Consider the following 25,305-nt stretch of genomic DNA (forward strand, 5'->3'; position numbering starts at 1 on the left):
TCTTTTATGTTCTATCTGTATTTGACTCTGCTCTAGATCCCATACAAAAAAAAAACTATTTTTGTTTTTAAACTTACCTAACAGAATTCAATGCCTCGTTCATAGCATCCTCTGACCATGGTGTTGGATTAGAGCGGGACAATTCAATACCTTCTCGCTTGCAGCGACCATACAGTGTGCCTTAAATCAAAACCAGAAAAAACGCACAGTTAATAACTCGAACTAAGAAACCAAAACTGAATCATTGCCAATTTTAAATTTTACCTGTTGGAATACCAAACTCTGAGCTAGCCTTTTGGACGGACGTATGACCAGCACGAATTGCTTCTAATGCACGCTCCAAATCTTCGGGCGTCCATGTTGTTGGAGCTGCATTAAATGGTGCCGCTAATCTTATGCCTTCACGTCGGGCAATTTTATATAATGTCGAGGACGGAATACCATACGCCTTCGAGGCTTTATTTGCTGATATTTGACCAGTTCTTAATGCCTCTAATGCGCTGTTTAATGAATCTTCATTCCATGATTTGGTACCGCCTTCTTTTTTGGGTGTTTCAATGCCCATGCGATGGGCACGTTGCCACAATGTTGTCGATGGGATGCCATACGTCACCGAGGCTTTCGTCAAACTCATATTTTGATTCTTTAATGCATCTAAAGCTGAATTCATATCATCTTGTGTCCAAGTTTTGGGACCATTAAACTGACCTTTGATATCATGTGGTTGGTCCAAATTTGTATAGTGTGGCTCATTATTGTCATTTGGGGAACCATTCGCAATCATCAATGAATCCTCACTGGCATCTGAGTATATATCTAAAAATAATTAATTAAATATAATAATTTATTAGTTAGATGTCGTAGGTGGTAATATTAAATACAATATATGAAAAATAAAACTCAAGTATGGGTTCCTTATATAAAAGAAAACATAAATAGTAGATGGATAAAAATATACCTATATTTTAGAAAAACAGTCTCTTAGATATTAAAATTTGTTGGGTTCTCAGAAGTGAAATAACATTATGAGTTTAGGAAAGGAAGAGATAAGAAAATAAACTTCTTTATCGGAATATCGGAGTAATTGGTAAGCCCTTCTCAGGCTTTAACTGCGTTGGTCAAATTGTGGAACAATTATAAAGCCCAGAAAAATCAATCATTTGAGTTTTTTTCCACTAATATTTACATATGTGTTCTATTACTATATTTTTTTCTATCTGCAACACCAATGATTTTAAATTCTTTTGAGCATTTTTGAAAAAGACATGTCCCGTCATTTTATGAAGATTTTTGTTTGTACTTTTATTTTATGGAAAATACTAGCTATCTAGTGCCTTCTAAATTTGGTCTGACTTTTTAATTTTAATATAACTTTTAGGGATATATACCAATTTCTTAAGTATAAAAATGGGGTATTTCGAAAAAGTTATCGCCAAATTAAAAATTAAGCACATCCTCAGAATCAATGCGCAATTTTGAGAAAACTTTAAGATAAAATAGACTCATAAATAGAATTTATTTTTGCCTTTTTCTATGCTTGGGGAGTACACAGTTTTAAACTGTAAACTTTGAAAAAAAAAAATCTTTTTACGAGTCTATTTCATCGTAAGAGGTCTCAAAAGTTGCGTATTGGAGAAAAAATGTACTTACTTTAATAATAGTAATTTGTTGATAATTTTTAGGCCTCTATAACCCACATTTTTATCGTTTAGAGACATATCAGTCTTACAGCAGATAGTCACTGTGGCGTATGCAGTATATCAACTGCACGACGATTTTACTCCGAAATCACATTGAATAGACAAGGAACTAATACGGAACTTCGGTGCAGTTAACAAAAATTGCACAAATCTATCCAAATTCAATTTGTACTTAGAAGGAAACGGAAGTTTTAGTACCGATCGAAGTGAATTTAAAGAAATTGATAATACATCAAAAGCAATAAGGAATAACTTTTGTATTTTACAATTTATGGAAAATGGCTTCAAGATTTTTAAATTTAAACAAATCAAAAAATAAAGGAAGCAATTCAAAATAAAGTTCGCTGCTCAAATCTTTTGTCTGAACATAATCGGGGAGCTAATAAATCATCTATCAATATAATTCAAGAAATTCCATATAATTTTAAAGATTGATTTGAATTTTATTTGCTTTGATTATGGTTTGTGCGATGGACTTTCACTTTGTTTTGTTGTGTGAACTGAATCTTTCCAGACCTGACACGTGCAAATAAAACAAATACAAATTAGATTAACTAAATCGAAAACCATAAAATCGGGATGTGTAAAAAAGAAATCCATCAAATAGACATACGCAAAGGTAAAAACTATTTGTATTTGTATTTGCATTTATAGTTAAATAGTTAAACAATCAATTTTGTTGATCGAATCAATAGAGCTTAAACATTATATAGTTGGTATTAAGAAAACATGAAACACATATCGGAAATATAGAATTAGTTTGGAATTGAAACGGATAATATGTAATTTTAAAAGACCAGGTCATAACAACAGAAAAGTTATGGAATTGTTTCTTCCTCTTCTTTATACATTAGGCATCTATAGAAATTATTTAAAAACACACCAGGGTTTGCCTATAAAATATATTCAAAGTGAATATGGCATTTTCTTGGAACCAAGAATGAATCTTATAGGCGAAATGTTCGCTTGGATCACACTGCAATGATTAGAGCAAGGGAAAAATAGACATAGAGCTGTACAAAGGTGTATGGATTCATTTTCCATGAACACCCAAAGAGTCCTGAGAGGAATGACAAGTTAGAAGTTTATATCGAAAAGAAACAGGAAAGTGGGATAATCGGAGTAACTTGGCATAGACCAGAATGAAAAAAAAACTACATAATGAAATAATAACGTCCTAGTACTTAATTTGTCTGCATGTAAATAAACTCAAAACCACAAGAAACCATACTTAACAAAAAATAATATTGAATCAAAAAAGTTATTCGTCTTTATGTTAAATTTAAAACTTACCCATATGACCCGTTGCCATCATTGTAACAATTTCCGGTGTAATAATCATGCCCGGTTCGTGTTTGATATTGCTCGGATCAATTTCCATAACCGTTGCACCCGAAATATCTTGATGCTGTTGATGTTGTTGCTGTTGCTGCTGTTGTTGTTGCTGCTGTTGGTGTTGTTGCTGTTGTTGTTGGTGTTGTTGTTGCTGCTGTTGTGATTGTCCTTGCTGTGATAAGGCCTGCGCATGCAACTGTTGTTGCTGATGATGATGCTTAACCTCAATCACTTCACTCTTAATATGCTGAATTAAATTAGAATTACTCTCGTCGCCGGTGGACGATTGATGGTGGATTGTATGCATCGGTGATTGATCAAGCCGTTGGATCATATGTTGTGCTAAATGATTGTCAATGTCGAGCGCTTCGGTGGGATCTAAAGAACGAAGAGTCTCGAATTTAATATGAACTTCAGCACCATTTGTTGGTGTTGTGTCTGCTAAGTCAAAATTTGTATTTCGAAAAGAAAAAAAAAAAAAAACAAAAAAAAAAAATAAACAAACATTGGCATTTTTTGTAAAAGGTTCAAGTTGGTTTGGTTGGTTGGTTGTGCTGTTTGAAGCGATGTGTTATGTTTTGCTTGAAGTCTTATGATTCAGAATTTATATCACAACAAAATGAAAAAGAGAGATAGAAAATAAAAAGATAAAAGAGCAGAAAAATAGGAATAATAAAATGCACGGTTAAACCAGCACCAGAGTATATTAAGCAAAAGCTGGACAGATGTGAACATTACAACATTTGTATGTTTGAAAAAGACGTTTAATTAAACTGCTCTGTTTAGAAAACATTAAAATGGTCACAGTGGCCATTTTAGAATTTTACTTTATACTTTAAACTTGGAACAACCAAACTTGAATAATCTTTTAACAAAGTTTTTTTTTGTTGCCAAAACCGATTATCGAAATAAAATCCAACAAAACACAAATAATGAATGCAGACCAAAAAAAGTTAATAATATAAAAAAAAAGAAAATATATAAAATTATAAACTCTTCTTAGAAACTATTAAAAAGCTAAATTGACAAGAGAGACATAGTTGTATAGTTGTTGTTGTAAAATAATATAAGCACAGTTCAGCCCATTTAAGATAGATAATAAATTTATACAAAAAGATTATAAAATATAGAAAGAAATGTGAAAAAATGAAAAGAATATAAATAATAATTTATTAAAAGAACAAACAAAAGAGAAAGAAAACTGTACATACATTTATATAGAAATAGAGAGGAAAAAACGATATAGTACCAACTCACTTGATAAATCTCTGGTATCCTGACTTGGGTTACACGACAAGTCAACGTGCTCCGTCACTGTAACAGGTGTTGCCGATGGTGCTGGTGGTTCGGGTGCAAAATCTAAAAAGCCCATTGGTACTCCGAGGAGACCGCCATTCTGAAAAAAATTAAAAATGAATATAAAATCAATTGTTTTCTGAAATACCTTATTAAAAATCATCAACGAAAAGATGGGTAGCAAAAAAAAAAAATTACGGTACTTGTCATAATCAAAATAAAAAAAGATTGTTTTTTCTGAAAAACGGCTCTAACCATTTTGATTAAAAAAAATACATGTCATTTATAAATAAATAAGGTCGTACTTTTGAAATATTTTTTTTTTTTCGTTATAAACGGCCCTTTCCATAGAACCGTTTTCTTGATGTCTGACTCTCTCATAAACGACACGACCGATTTCAATAAAAAAATTTGTACAAAAACGTTTTATTAATTCTAATAATGAAACTAAGAAATATTTTCAAAAAAAAAAACTATTTTTGGATTTTTAAGAAAAGTTCAACCTTTTGAAAACGGAAGAATGAGTTTCTTCGAAACTTTGTTTTTATGGATCGATTAATATTTGCTTTATAATGGCATACGAATTTTTTTTTGTAGAGTTTTTAAATATTTTTATATACAAAAAAACACTCCAACAATTTTTTAAATTTTATTTTCCAAAAATTCTTTGATATTCAAGTAATTCAATGGCATACTTCGTGCAGAGGTCAAAACCATTTAAAGAGATGTTTTTGAAACTTTAAACCTATTCGAATAATGTAAGCTACGTCAGTCTGAAATTTTGTAAGGTTTTTTAGTTTTAGTTTTTTTTGCTGTCTTTTTATATACATTTTTATATACAAAAAAACACTCCAACAATTTTTTAAATTTTATTTTCCAAAAATTCTTTGATATTCAAGTAATTCAATGGCATACTTCGTGCAGAGGTCAAAACCATTTAAAGAGATGTTTTTGAAACTTTAAACCTATTCGAATAATGTAAGCTACGTCAGTCTGAAATTTTGTAAGGTTTTTTAGTTTTAGTTTTTTTTGCTGTCAATTCTTTGTCTAAGATGTTGACAGAAATTAGAAAAAAGCGCATTTCAAAGCATCCTGTCTCGAAAAATTGAATTTTATTTTGTGTCAACTGAATAGACACAAAGTTTTTATCTTCGATGTTTTTGTGTATTCTGAAGTAATTTACACTTAAAACCATTTAATACATTTATATTGCTTAGTTTTGCGCTTTTCGGCCATCATAAATTAATTAATGAGTTCAGAACCCACAAGACAAGCTATAGTTAAACAAAATTAAATAAAGGTTAAATGTAATCTATTCTGATTTCAGAAGCAAAGATTCTAGTGGAAAAAACATGAAGATTGGCAAAAAACTGCAAAAAATGACGGGCAAAATCAAGTTTTAACATCTGTACCCAGTTCCTTTGGATAAACGATAGCAAAACAGATGTTATTGGTAATTCTAAGACAGCCACTAAACCAAGAACGTAAATTTTAGCTATTTGAGTTTTTGAAATTCCATTTGTCATGAAAAAGTCATAATCATTTTGGTGTCTTTGATGGCCAAGACTATCATTTTTACGATCTGCGGAAAAACAAACGATTTTAAGTAGATCTTAAAATCGTTAAATAGTTAAAAATGAATTGTTAACGCATGGAAAGAATTTTCAAATTCTAATACTACTGAACTTGAACTTCAGATGCCAAGAACGGCCGTAGTAACTACAAAATGAATATGGAAGAAACTGTTCTTGAATTCCACAATATTTTTAGATTTTCCAGTAGAATCATCTCTTCCCATAAAATACCCAGTCAAATATAGGGGATGATGCATATGCATACCCACTTAGTGCAGAACAATGGAACAATGTTTCCCAAGTGGGAAAATTTTATACATCTTGGAGTTATGATAAATACTGTCATGTCGACATCATCAGAATCAGAGTCCGTTCAAGGAAGAATTACATATTCGTGAAGTTACAAAAATTGACAGATTGAATAGGAGTTAAATCTTCCCGAAAAATAGAGACTTTTTTTATAATGTTAGTGTTCATTTGTTAATAAGCAAAAACAAAGGAAAGAGCGGCTACCCATGACGATTCAAATGAAATGATTTTTTTTTTAAATGAATTTAAAAAATAAACTTACCATTCCCATTCCTATACTGGTCATATTTTTATTATCTTTAACGTCTCGGGCTACAACGATTTGTGTTACAATTGCTGTTCCTGGTGCAACAGTTACACTGCCATTATTCGATGTCGGTGAGCTTGATGTTTCAGTTTTGCAGATTTTCTGAGCACTTGGCTTATCCGAATTCGAATCTTCAGGGCTGTGCTGACTGACAGCTGTCGTCGTTATCGTCTGGCCACCCGATACCGGTATATAATTACCGGACGAGGTCTGTTGCAGACTAACTATTGCCGCTGTATTAAGATTCTGACTTAATATTGTTTGTTGTTGTTGATGATGCTGGTGTTGTTGTTGTTGTTGCTGCTGATGTTGTTGTTGTTGCTGGTGTTGCTGCTGTTGTTGTTGGTGCTGCTGTTGTTGTTGTTGCTGCTGATGTTGCTGCTGTTGTTGCTGGTGATTTGTGTCCGGAGACTTTGAACGTTTTCTGACCCGTGATTTTCGTAGTTGGGGGGTCGATGTGGCCGTTGGGGTAGCAACTATTGCATTAATATTTGTATTAATATTGTTACTATTTTGTTGTAGGTTTGCTGTTGTTGTATGCGTATTTGTGTTGTTGTTTTCAATTGTGTGTGTAGTGACTATTTCATTACCCTGTGATGAATTCACAATATTGCCAACAACAGTTTGTGTTATATTCTCTGATAATGTGATGGTGGCTGTTGCTGCCTCAGCCTCATCAACACTTTCGGCTGTTTCGCAAAGTCCTTTGATTTTCAATTGCTCAGCAGTCCGCAGTAGACCCTGTTAGTGAGAGAAATAAGAAAAAGAAAAAAAATTAAGATTTTTTTTTTAAATAAAAAAAAAAGTAATGTTTCAAGCATAAGGATAAAAATCTTTGTACCTATACATAATTTTTTTTTTATTTTATTTTGTTTGAAGTAGAGATTTTTTTTTTTTGATATAATAAGAAATGAAACTTAATTAAAACATAAAAAAAAAAATAACTAAATTTTAAACTTTTTTAATTTCAAGTCATTTTATATTTTTTTTCTTTTGCTGTTCGTTGTTTCTGCCTCTTTTTTTTTAAACTTGCCTGCTTGCTTGGATGTTGGTTGGTTTTCTTCTTTTTCTTCTTGAAGAAGCACAGAGAAAAAATTGTACACCCTTGCAATTGGCCAAGCAAATATTTACTCCTTCTTAATTTTAATACTCACTGTTTTAAAACACCCCGAAAGGAAAGTACCAGCAAAAAAATCTCAAATTCATTCATTTTTTTTTTCTTCGTATTTAATTTAAAGTTCTTTTTTAGTTTTTTTTTTTTCATTTTTGCATTTTTCGTAGGGTGGTGGTGGGATAACAAATGAGCGAAAGGGGAAAGTGGTTATACATAACGAAATCAACGCATTTTTTTTACACTTTTTTTTTCCTAGTGTTAATGTAAGAAATGATTTTTTCGTTTTATCTTTAAGTGTGGGTGGAGGGAGAAGAGGAGGAGGTGGTGGATTGGAATAAGGTTCTGTGTTGCAGGCTTAGATTTATACTTATAGGTTATATAAAAATATATATATTTTTTTTAAGGGAAATATAAATTAGTTCAGAGTTAATAGGGTAAAAAAAGTTAATGTTAACCCTGTGATATTTCTTTTTTTAAATCTCTCTAAGTTCAAAGAACAAACCAACAAAAAGATTTTAAATAAAAAAGAAAGAGTGCTAATGATTTGTATATTTTTGAATAGGAAATTAGTTTGTGGTATATGACATGGTAGAAGTAAAAGTTGGCAGTAAAACTTATTTTATTGGTATATTGATAGCCATATCTTAAAGTCGAAGCTGAACTGGAGTCTTACATTAATATACGGGTTGTTATTACAAAACAAATGACATTCTGAAGGTGATAATTTGAAGTTAAATCAAATAAACTCCTGTTTTGTTTACCATAGACAAATTTAGCATTTATCAAAGAACTTTAAATATAACTCATTGTCATTAGTAATATAAACAAAATTTGAAACAGACAACTTTTTTTGTATAAATATTGCATTAACGTTCAATTCAATGCGTTGATATTTTAGTCAGCTGTGCTAAGCAACAATTAAAGACCGACAAATTGACATCATTTTATTCCATTTTTTCAGTCTTTCAATTATACTGGTTGGCAACGAAAACAGAGCTTGAACTGCTGATTTCAAATTTCTTTTTTGAAAAATCAATTTTTTGAACACGGGTTGAGGAATTTTATCGAAATTTTGTCTTTATGTGTTGAATAATTTATTCTTAAAAGTGGCATTCCAACTTTTTTTTTTTGAAAAATGTTGGAAAATTTTTTTTATATTTACAAAATTATTTTTTTATGCAAGAAATCTAATGGCATACTTGGTTTTGTGTAAAAGATCACTTAAAATGATGTTTAATTAGTTATGAAAACATATTTTACTTTTTTTACATTACTTATGAAATTTGTTAAAAATATCAAAATTAAAATTTTCCCAAATTTTGTTTAGTAAAAAGCTTTAACATTAGAGTTACTTTTACCATAAGAGCAAGTACGTGCGACCCCAGTCGCGTATTTTTTTTTTTTTTCAAAGACATTGGAATCTTAGTGGTTATTATGACTTTTTCTGATTTGGATTGGAAAAAAAAAAAAAACAAAATACTACAGAAATATTTGATTTTTAAAGTTTATAGGGAAAATAGTGATGAATAAGTGGCATTCCAACTAGCTAAAAAATTAGAACAATTCTTGTATTCGATTTCCTTAAAAAAATTTTATTTAAAAAAATTTAAAGTCTGAAATTAAAAAAAAAAAAAAAACATCTAATCTGACAACTCAATTCATGACTCAATAATTTATCAACTCTTATGAAGTTACATAGCAATTTTTTGTATTTTGCGGTTTTTTCCTTACAACAAATGGTAACAAATGGTAACAAATGATGGTAACGTGTAAAAATTTCACTTGAGTATTTCTTTTGTCAAGAATTAACAATAAAAATAGATTCATCTTTTGCAAGAGGTGTTTTTGCAAGGGGAGAATATAAATATGTACACATATTTTGACGAATCACATTTTTCATTCAAGATATTTTTATGAACTCTTTTGATTCTAAGTTTTCGTTGGTAAATGAAACGTTCATACCAATATTTAAAAGGACCATTTATTTTTAATGTACATACAAATCTCATTTTTCTAGTTTTATAAAGCCTTAAAGAATTTTTTAGCAATATAGAAATTTCAGATGAACTCTCAGTTTTTTTTTTTGCGGAAATTTCTGACTTAACCCTCTACTGCATGAATTAATATTAGCGGACGAAAAAATTAAAAAATGCTTTACATGGGTTCTTTGGGTTGTTTCAAAACGGTTTACATTAAAAAAAAATTGTTTAAATTAATTTGCTTAAAAAATTTGTTTATAAGCCAAATTTGGCTTCGTATGCATTAAGGGGTAAGAAATTTTACTAATTTTATTTATTCAGATTATGTAAAGAATAAAATTAAAAATACCAAAAGATAAATATTTATCATTTAAAAACAAAATAAGGTAAGATAAATACATTGCATTACAAAAGGTTAAGATTTAATTCAAATTTGGCTCATTTTAAGCCATGGAACCGAGAAAAGCAATTTGTTTCTGTCCGTTTTAAATATTTTTTCTGGTTCACATTCTTTCCACTGTCAAAGTAAGTCTTGCTCCAACATTTTCACCCACTCCCAGATCTTAAAAAAACTAAAAAGTAATATAATGATTGAAAAATATTATAGGTGAGCCTCCCTCCCCCTGAATTTTTTGTGGTTACGCCCCTGGAAATAGGGTTAACATAAAAAAAATGTCTCTAAAAGCGAAGGGGCTCCCTTTCTGAAGTAAAACATAGCTTCCAAGCAAAATAAAAATGTAAATAAACAAAATTTTCCAACAAAAAAATTTAACAAATTGTGTAGATTTAAAACCCCTTAATGCATACGAAGCCAAATATGGTTTCCGTACTTTTTGCCCTCCCAAGACCAGGCCAATAATTTTTTTTCAATAAAAATTGGTTCATAGCATACATAATAACACAATCGATCAAAAATAAATTTTTAATTCCACTTTTCTTTCCAAACAAACGCAGTAATTAACACTTAAAGTGTGAATATATTCTACACTTTCGATTTCAATGCACACGACTGATCGACTCACTTGTGATCATAAAATACACCTTTATTTTGTGTCGGACACACGAAAAAACTATCTCTATGGGTTCTCAGAAACACAGAGAAGAGGATTGTATTGAATATTTACCATTTTTTTGTGACAGAGAAGAGAAAAGTGCATACAAATAGACAAAACCATATTTGGCTTCATATGCAGTAGAGGGTTAAAAATAATTAACATTAATTAATTAATATTTCAGATTGTTGATCTGGGGCCTATTTCACATTTTACTCCATCAGTTACGGGCACCTTCGATTTATTTACATAAATATGAAATTTTTAAATTCAAAACTCTCAATATTTTCATAGTCAATCATACAGCGATGGTTACATTCTCCAGTCATTTTTATAAAAAAGCTGTGTCTTTTAATGTCGACTGAATAGTTTCTTGATGGAGATACAAACACTATGAACCAATTTTTTAAGTTTATTTTAGAGAATCTTATTAAAAAAATCAATATCCCTTAAAACGAATTCCATTCGTATTGTGTAGATTTGTGACGAATCCCGAAAATCATAGTTTTTTCGGTTGAAAAATTCATTATAATGACGATTATGGATACATTGCGTCTCAAACGATTGTTTCTTTAAAATTGTGTATTTTAGCTTGAAAGTGTTGAATGCTTTCTAGAACAACACCATTGATTTTATTTGATTTTTTTCGTTCGTTATGGTATTGAACTACGAACTTTTGCAATTAGATATTCCGTTTTGGAAAAATGATTTTTTTTTGTCAAGTTGTCAAATTATATGTACTAACAGGACACCACAAAGTTAAAATTATATACCTTTTTGGAAGTTCGAAAATTCCCAATCAAGAAATAAGAGAACCCCGCATCATCTGAGGAGCAAATCAAAGTGAACAATTTTTTTTAAAGCCCGCTAGCATTAATGATAAAGCGGAGAAATAAAACCACAGGGCAGGCATCCCATTTAGAACTTGTCTGAGTGCATTTCAAAATAGAACCTTAATAAATTGAAGGAAAGATGAACACAAAAAAAAAAAAATAGAGGAAGAAGAAGGAAAAAAAAACTGAAAGAAGAAAACCTAGAACGCTCTTGGTCACCTTATAGGACTATACCCAACGACCGCCCTCCCACCCGCCGTCTATAGATATATCACATCAGAGTATCTACGACTACGCCCGGTGTATATTAGAAGCACTCGACCTAAAAGCTTGTGTATTAGAATGAAAGTTAATTTTTTTCCAAAGTTCTCCATTACAAATACATTGACGAGAAGCAACTATACGACGATGACGACGACGTTGAGAATTGGAAAAAAAGTGAACAGAAAAAAAAAGATCCAAAGGAAAAAGGGTATTTAAAAAAGAAAATAAGTTTTTTTCAGGGTAGTGTGTGAGGAAGGCCCTGCGGAAAAGACAAGAAAAAAAAAACTAAAAAAAAAGGGATTTTTTCTCATCACATCGCTTTTATGTAAATGGAAGAAGCTTCGTCGCTAGATGAATGACTAGCTGAGCAGCAGCGCCCACGGTACCCCTTGATAAGCTGCCCTTTCTCATTCCCCCGTCCGTCCGTCCGGACGCAGGCAAAGGCACCAAACCACCCGAACCCGACCGCACGTAGCTAGAGCTAGTAACATGTTTGCCGCTCCTCCAGCTTTGTTGTTGTAGTATCTCCAATTACTGGCACTTGTATAATTTCGCATTCTTCTTCCCAGGATTTTTTTTCCATAAGTGTTTCATTTGTATCCTTAGTTCTTCAGGAGTTAGAGTACCATCACCATCACCATCACCAGAATATCGGATGGGTGATGTTGGATTGGGTTGGAAAGGGGGGGGGGCCTTGGTTTTATTTAATAGGGCAGACAACAACAACGACGACGAAGAAAAAAAAAGCTTTCTATCTTTGTCTTACTGTTTGAGTTGATTTGACACCATGTCTTTGCTTAAACTCACCCTTAGCGGTGCAAAGGAAAAAAAATTCGAAAAAAAACTATAGCCGAGCAACCCCTATTTATGTACAAAATGTGGACGGTTCTTTTTTTTTGCTTTCGCCTCATATACCATAGGAATCTGCATTTCTCGTGCTTCCGAGGAGTTATTTTTTCCTAACCAGATTCCTTTTTTTTTTCGTTGTTGCTTTTGCCTGCTGATGGTAGTATTTTTTCGAAGCATTTTTTCCTCGTATTAATCAGACAGCACCAACCAGCACCAGAAAACTTGGAAGAACTAGCATTGGAGAGCTTGGAAAAAAAAGAGAGGGAAGTAGTCTTTCAAAAAAAAAAAAAAACAAAAAAAGGACAACTGGAGAAGATTTTTTTTTTAAACGGATTCCCTTCATTGCACAAGGGACATTAAAAAAAAAAAAGAAAAACGAAAAAACTTTGGTTGAGACACAACCCCCTACCCCCAAAAACAGCAGCCCACACCTAGACCATTGAGAGCTGTTGCTAGAATGTAGTATACAAGCGACAGACAGACTCAGAAGAGAGATTTGTCAGATGGTCAACTTATACAATGAAAGAAATGAATGAGAAAAAATATATACGACAAAAAAAAAAAATAAACGATATCCGAAAAGGAGTGGAATTGTAAAGAGCTCCTCTTCTAGATGCACACAAAACAGCAACAACAACAACACAAGAATATATAAAAAAAGTTATTTTTTTATATGCTCTCTCATTCTACTGTGCTGCTTGGTGCTTCTGCTTCTATACTGGACAATCGAAATCGATTATGCTTTTGAAGCAAAAAAAAAAAAAGGTTAAGTGTTTAAAAATATTCAAATAGTGTTCTCTCTGTGGATTAGGCTTTTTATTCGAAAATAATGCAAAGAAAATTCACTTGGACAAATAATACATTGTTTTAAGTTTGACGAAATTTTAGATGTGAATGCATTCTTATTTTTTAAAAGATTTCTTTAAAGAACCCTCACTGATTTGGGACCTGTTTCAAAGCTAACTACATTAACTACATCAGTGACTTTAGAAATCAATAGTTGAGTCGGATTTAACGTCGGAAAATACTTGTTATTGCCTAAATGGTGCAAATGTTCAAACAAGTGCCTCGAGAATTCCATCAAGTCGTATCAATTAATGTTTTTAATCGTTGATTTCTGATGTAACTGATTAAGTAAGCTGTTAAATAGCACCTGACATTGAGTACTAACTATTAAAAGAACCCCAAACAAAATTGACAAAAAAAGAAATTTGCCAAACAAATTTCAAAAAATCATAAGTGAAATTCAGGTTCCCTTAATCTCTGCTGAGATTAAGAAAGATTGTCATGAAATTTCAGATTTACTAGTTTCCAATGAAGCATGCCAATTTCAATTTAGATTAAAAAAATTTGCATGAGATTTGCCACAATCGATTGCAATTTATTATTTATGCTGAAATTTAGATAACTTTATTTAAGATTGAAATATTTTCGGTTGAGCGAACCAGTCTGAGGTCAAACATTTTCTAAATTTTGCTTAGATTTTCTAATTTCTTCTCTGAGACACTAGTTTCTGCTAAGGTTTAGGAAGTTTCAACTAAGATTTGCAAGTCAATGTACATTGTACAATTTTAAATTATTAATTCTACTTATAATCCAGTCAAATAAGGATTTAACCTCGGAATGAATGTTAGTAGAATTTTTTTTTGCTCAATATCTTCCTTTTGCCATTCTATAACATAACTCAAAAGTCTAGAAAAATCTCATGTCCGCTTGTCGCGATTTCAAGGTCAAATCGCGAAATGGAGATTTTCAAAATTAGCAAAAATAGGCTATGGTATTATATACACATATGATACATGATTTCAAAGTATTTTTTAATGCTGATTCCAAAAAATCTAAAATCAAGGCAATCTGACGTCTCTGAAAAAAGTTATACCTGTTTTTCATCTTTCAACCCATATTATTATAACAGTTGCTAACTTACTACCGAAAAACCCTTAAAAGTAATGATAGCGGAATCATATTTTGCATGAGGGTTTTCATATCCATTATCATTAAGAATCAAAACAATGCAATGCAAAAAAAACATTTATATCTATGACAAAATGGTATTTTTTGAGAAAAAGGGAAATTTTGGGATGTGCACTAAAAAACATCCTGGTACAATCTTGGAATTAGTGCTAATAGTCTAATTTTTATGTTTCTATCTTTGTTTGGATATTCTATAACTTATGTCAAAAATCTAAAAAAATCTCATGACCGCAAGTTCTTATTTTCCAGGTTAAACTAAGTTAGGTGCGGATTTAAAAAAAATAATAAGAAAATTTTAGATTCTTATATGTATACCAACATAACCCATATCATTTCAAGGTATTTTTTAACGCTGATTCCAACAAAACCCACAAACAAATCAATATGACCATCCCTGAAAAGTAATGTACCTTATTCATGTTGATCTGACACAAATATCTGAAGAGTAGTTTTTCAATTTTTTCAAATCTGCACCTTATCTTCAAACCAAGAAAATTAGGACCTGCGGACATGAGATTTTTTTAGATTTTTGAGGGTAGTTAAAGAATATCCAAACAAAGATTAAAATGAAAAAATTAGCCTATTAGCACTTATTCCTAAGATGAACAAGAATCTTCTTTAGTGCATATCCTAAAATTTGCTCCTCCATCAAAAAATACCATTATTTCGTAGGTATATATATTTTTTGTAATGGATTGTTTTTATTTTTAATAATGATGGATTCTTAAATCTTATTCCAAAATTTGGTTCATCTACCATAATTTTTAAGGGTTTTTCGGCAGTAAGTTTGCAACTGTTATAATAATATGAGTTGACAGATGAAAAACAAGTATAACTTTTTCCAGAGACGTCAGATTGTCTTGATTTTAAATTTTTTGGAATCAGCATTAAAAAATACCTTGAAATCATGTATCATATGTGTATATAATACCATAGCCTATTTTTGCTGATTTTGAAAATCTCCATTTCGCGATTTGACCTTGAAATCGCGACAAGCGGACATGAGATTTTTCTAGACTTTTGAGATATGTTATAGAATGGTAAAAGGAAGATATTGAGCAAAAAAAATTTCTACTAACATTCATTCCGAGATTTACCCCTTTTTTCTCCTTATTTTACTGTATTATTAGGTATTATAAGATAACAATTTTGAATGTATTAAATGCGTGCAAAACTTAGGGGCTTTCCATGAAAAATGGTTACTTAGGAAATAGAGTAATGGATGGGATTTATTGCAATGAAAAACTGCTATAGAAGCAGATAACTTTTTGCCAAGAGTTAACAAGTGTTTGCGAACTTAACTCCCAAATTAATATTTACCCAGCCAAACTTTTCATCAAGTTTTAAGTAAAAATTAAGGTTAAAACTTGGTTGTTTTAATGTCGTTTACGTTACGCAGCATATGTATCTAATTTATAGTAACTATATTTTGTTAAACTGAGACTTGTGGGAGCTTCATTACCTGTGGTCACAAGCCATAACCACCTAACTCGAGTTAGGAAAACGAGGAATTCATAAAAGGGATGATATTAAATTATTTATAAATGTCCAAATTGATCTAAAAACTGTGATGGCACTTAAAATCTACACAGAGAAAAATATGACCCGCTAAAAACTAACAGATTGCCATATTGTTTTACCGTCCATACATTTCATAAGGAAATCTTATTAAAATCAACGATTAATAAGGTTTTTTTAAGGAGATTTCTTATTATTTTTATAGAAAAAATCTTATTAAAATTTGACTGAAAAGTTGATTTCTTTTGCAACTTAGCACTAGAACAAAAATCGCGATCAATATTTTCATGGCAGCTTGGTTCAGGTGGTAAGGTGGGCGACTAATGATTTGAAGTCTCCAGTTCGATTCCCAGCCTGGTCACTTTTTTTTTTATTTTTTTGTAGATTTTAAAACAATAAGGAAAACCCGATTGTTTTAATAAGGTTTCCTTCTTGGATGAAAACCATAGAGAAATCTTATTGTTTTTGTTCTATTTTATGTGGTCTATTTTTCTCTGTGTATTTGAAACACCAAAAAACACAAAAAAACATTCAAAAATGTCATCTCTATTACAATGGAAAGTTCCATTAAATTAAATCATTGCAGCTTTTAAGCTAAACTGCGAATTGAAAAGTCTATGAAAAAAAAAATCAAATTTGTAATAGTGATAATGATAAATTTCAAATAGGCATAGCAGAACACCTGAACCATAAAAAAAATAGTTGCAAAAACGATAAATGCTCAACTATATTAAAGGGACATTGCGTACGGTAACAAATGAAAATAACTATAATAGCAGATTGCTCATTTGCGTTCATTTTTGCTTTCCGATGTGAAGTACGTTCTCTATGGTACAGACTCCATGCTTCACAAAAACCTTTTATTTGACAATAAAATTCATTTGCTCCCGTCTGTTAGACGGTTTTCAAATATGACATTATTAGGGTTTTTAGGATTATCCGCGTTATATATATGTAAATATAAAGTGAGTTCACTACTGTCCTCACCCCGAACGTTTCGCTTCAAATTACAATGAGCGTGGTCACCGGGTCAAATATGACAAAAGTCTGTTTTTGTATTGTTATCTCACTCGCACTTCAACAGCAAAGTGAGACATTATATTTTAAAAACGTATTTAAAATCCGAAAAGCTGACTGCATGTTTCAATTTATCTTTTCGTTTGATAGAACGGAACGTTTCATTTATTTTTAGAAAAAGCATCCGTTTGCTTCCGTCTATTACAGGTCCGCCTTTATAGTTGAGTCTTAAACGAGCGATGCTACTCCTTGAATATAATCTCGGGTGCAGTGCAAAAACCCGCTTGGCAATAACTCCTCTAGGACTTATTCCCCAAACGGAAAGGAGTTCTTTCTTTGTTTAAAATAGCAATTTGACCCGTGGGTGTATAATCTTTTCATTTTGTCGTAAGAAGAAGATATTAGGTCTGTTTTGTTACTGCCTAAAACAGAAATATTTCTACTTTTTTCAATATTTGTAACCCAAGTCTGGAACTGTGTAGTTTTGTACATTATTTTTGACAAAAATTGAAATATTTCTGTTTAAGGCAGTACCCAAACAGACCTATTGAATGGAACCAGAAGAGCTTGTGCAGTACCGAATCGACCAAGAATCAAAACAAACACACCTTATATTAAAACTAACAGATGCCACCATTTGCAAAAGTTAAGCAATTTCTGTTTCTGTCACTTAAATTTGACCATCTATTTTTTGATCACGAATTTTTTCCTGAACTCGGCCATTATGATGTCTGTTTAGTTACTGCTTAAAAAAGAAATATTTTTACTTTTTCAAAAATTATGTAAAAAATAGTTCCAGAGTACCCAAACAGGAATTGGGTGAAAGATGTTAGAAATATTTCAGTTTTAAGGAGTACCCAAACAGATCTATGATTTATACGTTAGTGTAGACGTCAAACAAAATTGGGTGTGTTCATATTATTGAACTGTATAGCATCAGAATGAAATGACGTGTAAAGCGGATGCTTTTATGAAAATTTGAACCTAACGTGTGAATTTTTTAAGCTTCCTTATTTTAGTAGATAAGAAAAATACAAATATGTACGACACACAAAATGTTTTGTGTTGTGAAAGCCAAACAAGTAACACGACAGCAAACATATCATTTTGACTCAAGGGTTAACCTATCTCAGAAGAAAAAATACCTATAGGGTCACATTGATTTATTGTTCACTCCTACATAAAAAAAAAAATCTTTGGATTACTTAATTCAAGACATTAAGACTCTAGAAACTGAAGCGAGATAATCATTACCCTGTCCTTTAGATTTACCTTAAAGCAAATCAAAAGGCAGCGATAAAACAAGTAAAAAAAAAACACAAAATCAAAGCCCTGTGACCCCTGTTTCCACTGTCCATTCCAATTGGGTTTTTCCATGCAAACAATTCAAATTACAAAGCAATTTGAGATGAAAAAATAAAAGGAAGAATAGGAAAAAAAAATGCAAAAAATACAAAGAAAGAAAATAAGCTTGTTCCATACAAATGCATCTCCAAATTGAAAGGAATGCCTTCGGGTGCAACGTGATGGCTGGACAATTAATCGTTTTTGTCTTAAATCTACACAGAGAGCGCAACTCTTACATAAAACATCTAAACAGGGAACAAAAAAAATCGAAACAAAAAAAAAAATATCCCACAACATCGAACAAAAGACAAATCTAATATTCGTCTTATTCCCAGACAATTTGATTCCCTTGTTAAAGGTTGGCCAGGGCAACTCTCTTCTAATAGCGGCCCAACAGGGCAGCCCTGATGATAGTCACCGCTGCCACTACCGCCATAGTCGTCGGTCGATGGTTCTTGGCAATGTCCGAATGTCTGACTGTGTCGTATCTGTCGATTACGATTGGTAAGTAGCTCCTGCTCTTCAGTGCGGCCATCTTAATTTGCACACATAAAACAAAAACAAACAAAAAATCCAGAAGAAGAAAAAATATAACCACGACACATAGAGCACGACATTATTGCTTTTACTGGAGGAAATAAATTAAAAAAGAAAATTCCCATCGACGAAAAAATATATACAGTTGCTGGCAAATGGAAATTTTTTCCTCCGGAAGATACAAAAACAAAAAAATTGCGAAAAAAAACTTAAAACTTTTTCCCTTTCGCGGGGGATGGGTGGAAAAAAATCTCCATGGTGGTTAAAGGGAGATATAAAAGGGTGCTGTGGTTGCGGAAAAAAATCTAAAAAGTAGATTTTTTATTTTTTTTGAAAAAATGCCACCCTAACTAGAATTTTATATAGAAAAAGAAATGTTTCAGTTAGTTGGCTGCAGGGTTTGGGTTTTATGTTGGGTGGTGAAAGGCGGGGAGGTGAAGGTGAAAGGAGCTGCTGGAAAAGTCTCATCCTTGTGTTCAAAACTACCCGCCTAGCAGAACTTGGCGTGAAAAATAGCAACCAACGAATTGAGAGAGAAACGAACATAAGAAAGCCGAAGCAGGCTAAATAAAAAAGAAAAAAAAAGAAACGGACTCGTTTAAGCTAACGACACAAAATCAATAATTACCACAACCCCCAACCATAAACCACCCCAACCCCATTTCACAGCCAGCCAGCCTTCTTCCTCTCTCCACCTCTTTGGGATGGGATTTTTTTAAAGTTTTTTTTTTCGCTTGCCATTGCTTTGCAATGTGAATCTCATTCCTGCACTTGAGAACGCTATTTGAGTTTTAAGTATTAGTTTAGTTATATAGAACATTTCTTTTGCTTATTTTTCATTTTTTTCTTCATTTTCGATTTTTTTTTTTTTGCTTAAAAAAAGGGTATTTTTGTCGTTGTTGTTGTTGCTGCTGATGCGTCACTAAATAGATTCCTTAATTGCTGAAGAGGATTTGGAAAAAAAAAAATACCCTGAAGGAAAGAATAGATGGAAAAGTTGTTAATGTCAAACGAAATCACACCAGCCAGCAGCAATGTATAACAGTGTGTACTAGTGTATATTATGTATAAGAGAGTTTTTAAATTTTGTTGCCTTTTTTTTTTTTTGTTGGCTAAAGTCTGAAATATACTTTGTGTCAAAGAATATGTATATTTATTTTATATATTATGTATTGGAAAGAGTAGAATATCGCCATCATCATGAAAAATACTTTGTAATTTAATATTTTTTTTGCCAAAAAAAAACTAAATGTTAGATATTTTGTTCGAATGATGATGACAGATATTCGTTGTTTGGCGGCTATCGAATTACGTAAAAAAGTAAAAATAAATGTAGAAACTTTTGAGTTATAAAAATATATAGAATTCGATGTTTTTTTTTTTATTTTTGAAAACTTAAAGTTAAAGTAATTTATTTAAGGAAAAAATTGCTTAATAAGCTAACTCGAGTTTATTCGACCAGTTGAAATTCCCTTCATAGTTTTAAAAGAAAATATGAGATTTTCTTTAATCATCAAGTAAGAGCCATTAATAATCACACAGTAAATTCGTCGGCGTAAAGGAAAATTGTTCTAAGTCCTTAAGAAATCCTATGAACTTTGAACAATTTTGCTTTTCGCCGACGAATTGTCAAATGCTCTTATTTTAGTAATGTCAAAAGAATTAACGTCATAACGCATCGCCATTATTTATAAAAAAAAAAAAAAAATGGCGGAGGATTAAAACACGAAGTTGTCGCTCATGTAGATGTAGAATTTTTCTACCCCGCATTACAAATCAAATAACGTCAATTTCAATAATCTGCAGTTCTTAAAGTTAGTAGGTTAACTAGATGGTGCTACTTGCTATAGTCCCTTTGACATTTGTATTCTGTCAAAAAAGAAGTAGGTATAACTTTAAAAATTATAACAGTCCGATAAAGTAAACAAACAGCACCAAACTAGAGCGGACAGACACCAGTTACGTTATCAATCGAAATTGAATAACTTCTTTTTGATTTTTTCATTGCTTTTCATTAAATTAATAGTTTCAAACCCTAAATAGATGTGTTCATTTGGGTTGCATGTACTGCTAAGTACTTCTGGTTGCATTCAACACCTATCCTTCTATAGAAAAAATTGTCTTTGAATAAATTCAGAAGTACTAAAAAGTACTTTTCTTCTACTACAATTTTATTTAAACAAAATTTGTTCTTTGATTTAACTCTATTCATTAATAGAATGAAACTAACTCTCAGTTAACTCAAAATTAAAACAATTTCTAAAAATAGTTAATATCATTTAGAAAAAAAAAATAAACCTAATTTCGATTTTTGACGCATCGTGAATTTTTTTACATTTGTCATACTGTCATTTTATGTTAATATACGTTAACTCACGCTTTCCTCAGAATGTTAACATTATTTGACGTTTGATGCTTACCTGCAAATAAAAGAAAATAAAATAAATTATTTTTAAGGTCAATTTGGTATTTATTAAGGTTAAAAGAAAAAGAACTCGAAAAATTAACGCCAGTAATCTCCCAACGTTCATTAATTAAGATGCTCATAAGCCATATCAATCACACGCTTTATCTCCATTCATAAGTTATAAGGATCTGTTTATAATCGCTGGAAGAATACCCGCACTAAAGTTTTGATAATTTCAAATAATTTTTTACTTATAATGAAAAATGTACGTATAACTTTTTTAAATATTTTGAAGTTGTAATAAAAAGTCATCACAAAAATGAAATGGAAAACCAATTTCCTTGCAGTGCGAAGAAGAAAAATACGTACCCTGAGCCGATGCATAAGCGTCACGTCGTTTGACGTAACAGTACTCCTGTTACCGGACCTTTTGGTCTTATATAAATTCATCTGAAATTAATTTAGCTTTAGTCTTTTTTCTTTGAAGACAGATTATAAATGAATTTCAAAGACGTATTGTATCAAATTCGGTAAAATAGTATCGAATTTTTCATCCCTGATTTGAATGGCTCTAATCAGTCTGCTGTCATAAAAATCAAAATGGCTTCAAGTTGTTTGACTGACAGATGGCCAGTGAGAGCTTTAAAAATCTGAACATTTGTGCAGATGTTGAAATTATGAAAATGACGTTTCAAATGGATGCATTCAGCACTAATAGGTTAGTTTGATTAAAAAATTATAGATTCGTAAAGAATAATTTTTGTAAGGGTACAAACAAAAAAAAAAATTAAGATTGACTCAAATGAATCAGAAGAAAATAAATTTAGTTACTTTAATTGAATTGTTTCCAAATTCAGTCTAAATGATCTCATTTTGAATACAAATGAAGTTATATTTGCACAAAATTTTGAATGCATGGAAATTATGTGATCAGTGACCACATATCAAACACACCCAAACTGAATATTAATGATGTCAAGTATATTTTAAAATAGAACTGATATGAAAGTTCTAGTAATAGCTAAGGAATTTAATGCAATTAATCTCAAACGACAATCTAATAATAATAATTCTACAAATCTTTTTTTTTTGTATTGAATTGATTGTTTAAAAACTACTTAGCTAAAATAGATGAAGTTTGTATAAATAAAGTCACTCAAATACACATTTACAATACCAAAAAAAAAAAAAAAAAACAATACCACCATTAAAAAAATATAAAAAATGATCCCTAGACCCCGTCAAATCTGCATACATACATATACTCTACACACACACTAAAACATTATTATGGTTAAAGAACAACAGAAAAAAAAAAATGAATTCCAAAGAGTACCAACCACAGGTGAGTGGCTTCCAAGTAAGTGTTAAGTTCAACAAGAGTTTAATGAACTTTTTTTTTTGCCGCTGCTGCTGCTGTTGGTTCTTCCAATTTAAACACGAACAATTTTTGTGTTTGTTGTTGATATTTTCATTCTTTTGAATGATTTTTTTTTTTTGTTGTTTTTGTATTTGTTAATGCCTTAGGTCCCCCAAACCGGAGCTCCCCTAAAGAGCACACGGCATACAAATGAATACATTTGCGTAATAAATTAGCACTAAACGTGAGACTTTCCAAAGGGGGACTTTGCTACGATAGATTGGATGGGGAGGGGGGCAGAGGGGGTTTGCGGGAATAGGGTGGCCAGCAACACAACAAAATTAATACCTACACGCTGTAGTACAATGAGCACTAACAAGTTTAATGAATACATAATAACAAAAATAATAAATGTGCTTATATACAGCTGACGACAAAATTGTTTTTTTTTTTTTTTTATTTTTTTAATTTAATTTTTAATGAAGAGCACAGCACATTTTTTCATTTTTTTTTCAGCTTAAAATAATGAATTTGTGTGCTGATTTAGTTTTTCTTTTTTTGAAATCAGTGGGGAATTTCAGTTACGCTTGCATTTCTTTGATAAAAAATTGCTCGTCTTAAGACAAAAAAAAAACAACTTATAAATAGGTAAGTGGGTTACTAAAGCACACCACACACCCGTACATGTATAAAAAAAAAAAAAAAAAAAAAAAAAAAATATACTTTAATAAAAGATATTGCGAAAAGCAAAAAGTCAAGAAAATTATAGCTGCACCTCAGTTTTATGGCAAAAAAAAAAAAAATAATAAAACAAAACAAAGAAAAAAAGGAGTTTCCAATGATGATGGTGTGTTTGGGTGCTTCATAAGTACCTACTACAAAAGGACACAAAGAGGACAACAAAACCTCAAGTAAAGATTTGTATTTGAAGAAAATAATCGTTGAAGGAAAAGAGAAAATACGCGCTCAAAAAATCATAAAAAAATACAGAAAAATAAAATAAAATAAAACCACCGGCCACAAGATGAACATTTTAGAGAGAGAACTAGACGAAAAAAGAGGCTTTTGCTATTAGAGATGGGATACGACTTTTACATATGATGGGGGGAATTGTATAGAAAGAAGCACAAAAGTGTGGATAAAAATACATAACTTTAGACTGTTTTTTTCTTTCTTTTTTTTTTATTTTTTGTAATGTTAAAGAAAAGGAAATGTTAAGACAAACAAAAAAAAAAAAAGAAAAAAAAAACATTTAAGTTGGTTAAAGAAACACAAAGATAAGGCTTTTAGTTCAATGTGTCTTTGGTCTTTAAGAGGAAAGTATAGAAAAAACAAGGAGACACATTTTTTCAAGGTCGTTAAACGAATAAAATAAAGAAGTTCAGAAACGAAAATCAACTTTGGAATCAATTGGAGTAGGTTAAGATCAGATTTTCGTTTCTTTTAGTTCACAATATAAGATTATTGTTCTCGAAAATCCATCAGTTGAACGTCACTATTGAAAAATCTATTACAATTTAGTACCCTTTGATGTATTAGATTTGGCATCACAGCTGTACAAAAGTAACAGCATTTAAGTCGAATTTTAAAGTAGAAAGGCACATTTTTGTGTCGAAGTTTGAATGTAAAATATAAAAATGCCAACTTTACCGTACGCTTAGATAAAATAGATCAATTTTCTTTAACTGAAAATACAAAAAAAAAAAACTTGGACAAAGCTAACATTGATAGTGAATTTGGCAGGTTTGTTTATTCATCTACTACATTTTTCTGCAAGTTTATTAGGGTTTCAAAAGATAATTTTACTCTACCTTATTTACATTGCGCACTTAATAAATCTGGAGCCAAGGTTCGAATTTAGAAACAATTTGGACACATCTGTCATTTATGGTGTCAAAAATTGTTCATCTACTACAATTTTCTATAAGTCTATTGGGGATTGGGGAAGTGGCCTTTTTACTATTTTTAATAGGAGTTTTCATGTAACGGTGTAAACTCTTGGTAAACCTAGTAAAATGGTAAATATGGTAAACAAACAGGTCTAACTCATATACAATTTTGACACATTTATCACTTTACCAGGTTCACCACTGTTTCATTAATACCCCCCTAATGTTTCCTTAAGATAATAAGATAAAATAAAGATGATGTTGACAGTAAAATGTCAATTCAGTTCCAAACTGACATTTCATTGACATTTAACATCAAAACTGATACGTTTACACTTAACTAAGAGTGTAGATGAGTTATTATGTTGAAAATAATTTAAGATTGTGAAATGCACATGTAAGTATTAATGTCAGTTATGAAAAATTGTATTTCACATAAACTAAACACATTAGAACATTAAAATAAACTTCAAAGAAATAGAAATTAAATTATTTCATGGTTACTGCTAACACATTATTATGTTCTTGTTCATACAATATCATTAAAAAAAATTCTAAACCCCTTCTTTTCACAAGGAAGCCATAGATTATACATCATACATTTATCATGAGACGCGTGTTAGTAAAAATCAATTATTAAAATA

General features: G+C 31.1%; 1 protein-coding gene across 4 annotated transcripts in view; it reads right to left on the minus strand.

The window, feature by feature from the left end:
- The window catches only part of LOC129907290 (myb-like protein Q), a 119,911-nt gene that overhangs the window by 4,319 nt on the left and 90,287 nt on the right, over positions 1-25,305 (minus strand). For 2 of the 4 annotated variants that reach the window (XM_055983408.1, XM_055983406.1), the window contains exons 4-8: positions 6,477-7,262; positions 4,293-4,431; positions 2,994-3,413; positions 265-816; positions 78-180 (exon numbers count right to left, since the gene is read on the minus strand). In XM_055983408.1, the coding sequence (XP_055839383.1) occupies positions 78-180; positions 265-816; positions 2,994-3,413; positions 4,293-4,431; positions 6,477-7,262 (2,000 nt within the window). The remainder of the gene's footprint in view (positions 1-77; positions 181-264; positions 817-2,993; positions 3,414-4,292; positions 4,432-6,476; positions 7,263-25,305) is intronic. The other 2 variants (XM_055983409.1, XM_055983410.1) reach the window with 2 other exon arrangements.

This window comes from Episyrphus balteatus, chromosome 1 (assembly GCF_945859705.1).
Source record: "Episyrphus balteatus chromosome 1, idEpiBalt1.1, whole genome shotgun sequence".
In the NCBI taxonomy this organism is placed as follows: Eukaryota; Metazoa; Arthropoda; class Insecta; order Diptera; family Syrphidae; genus Episyrphus; species Episyrphus balteatus.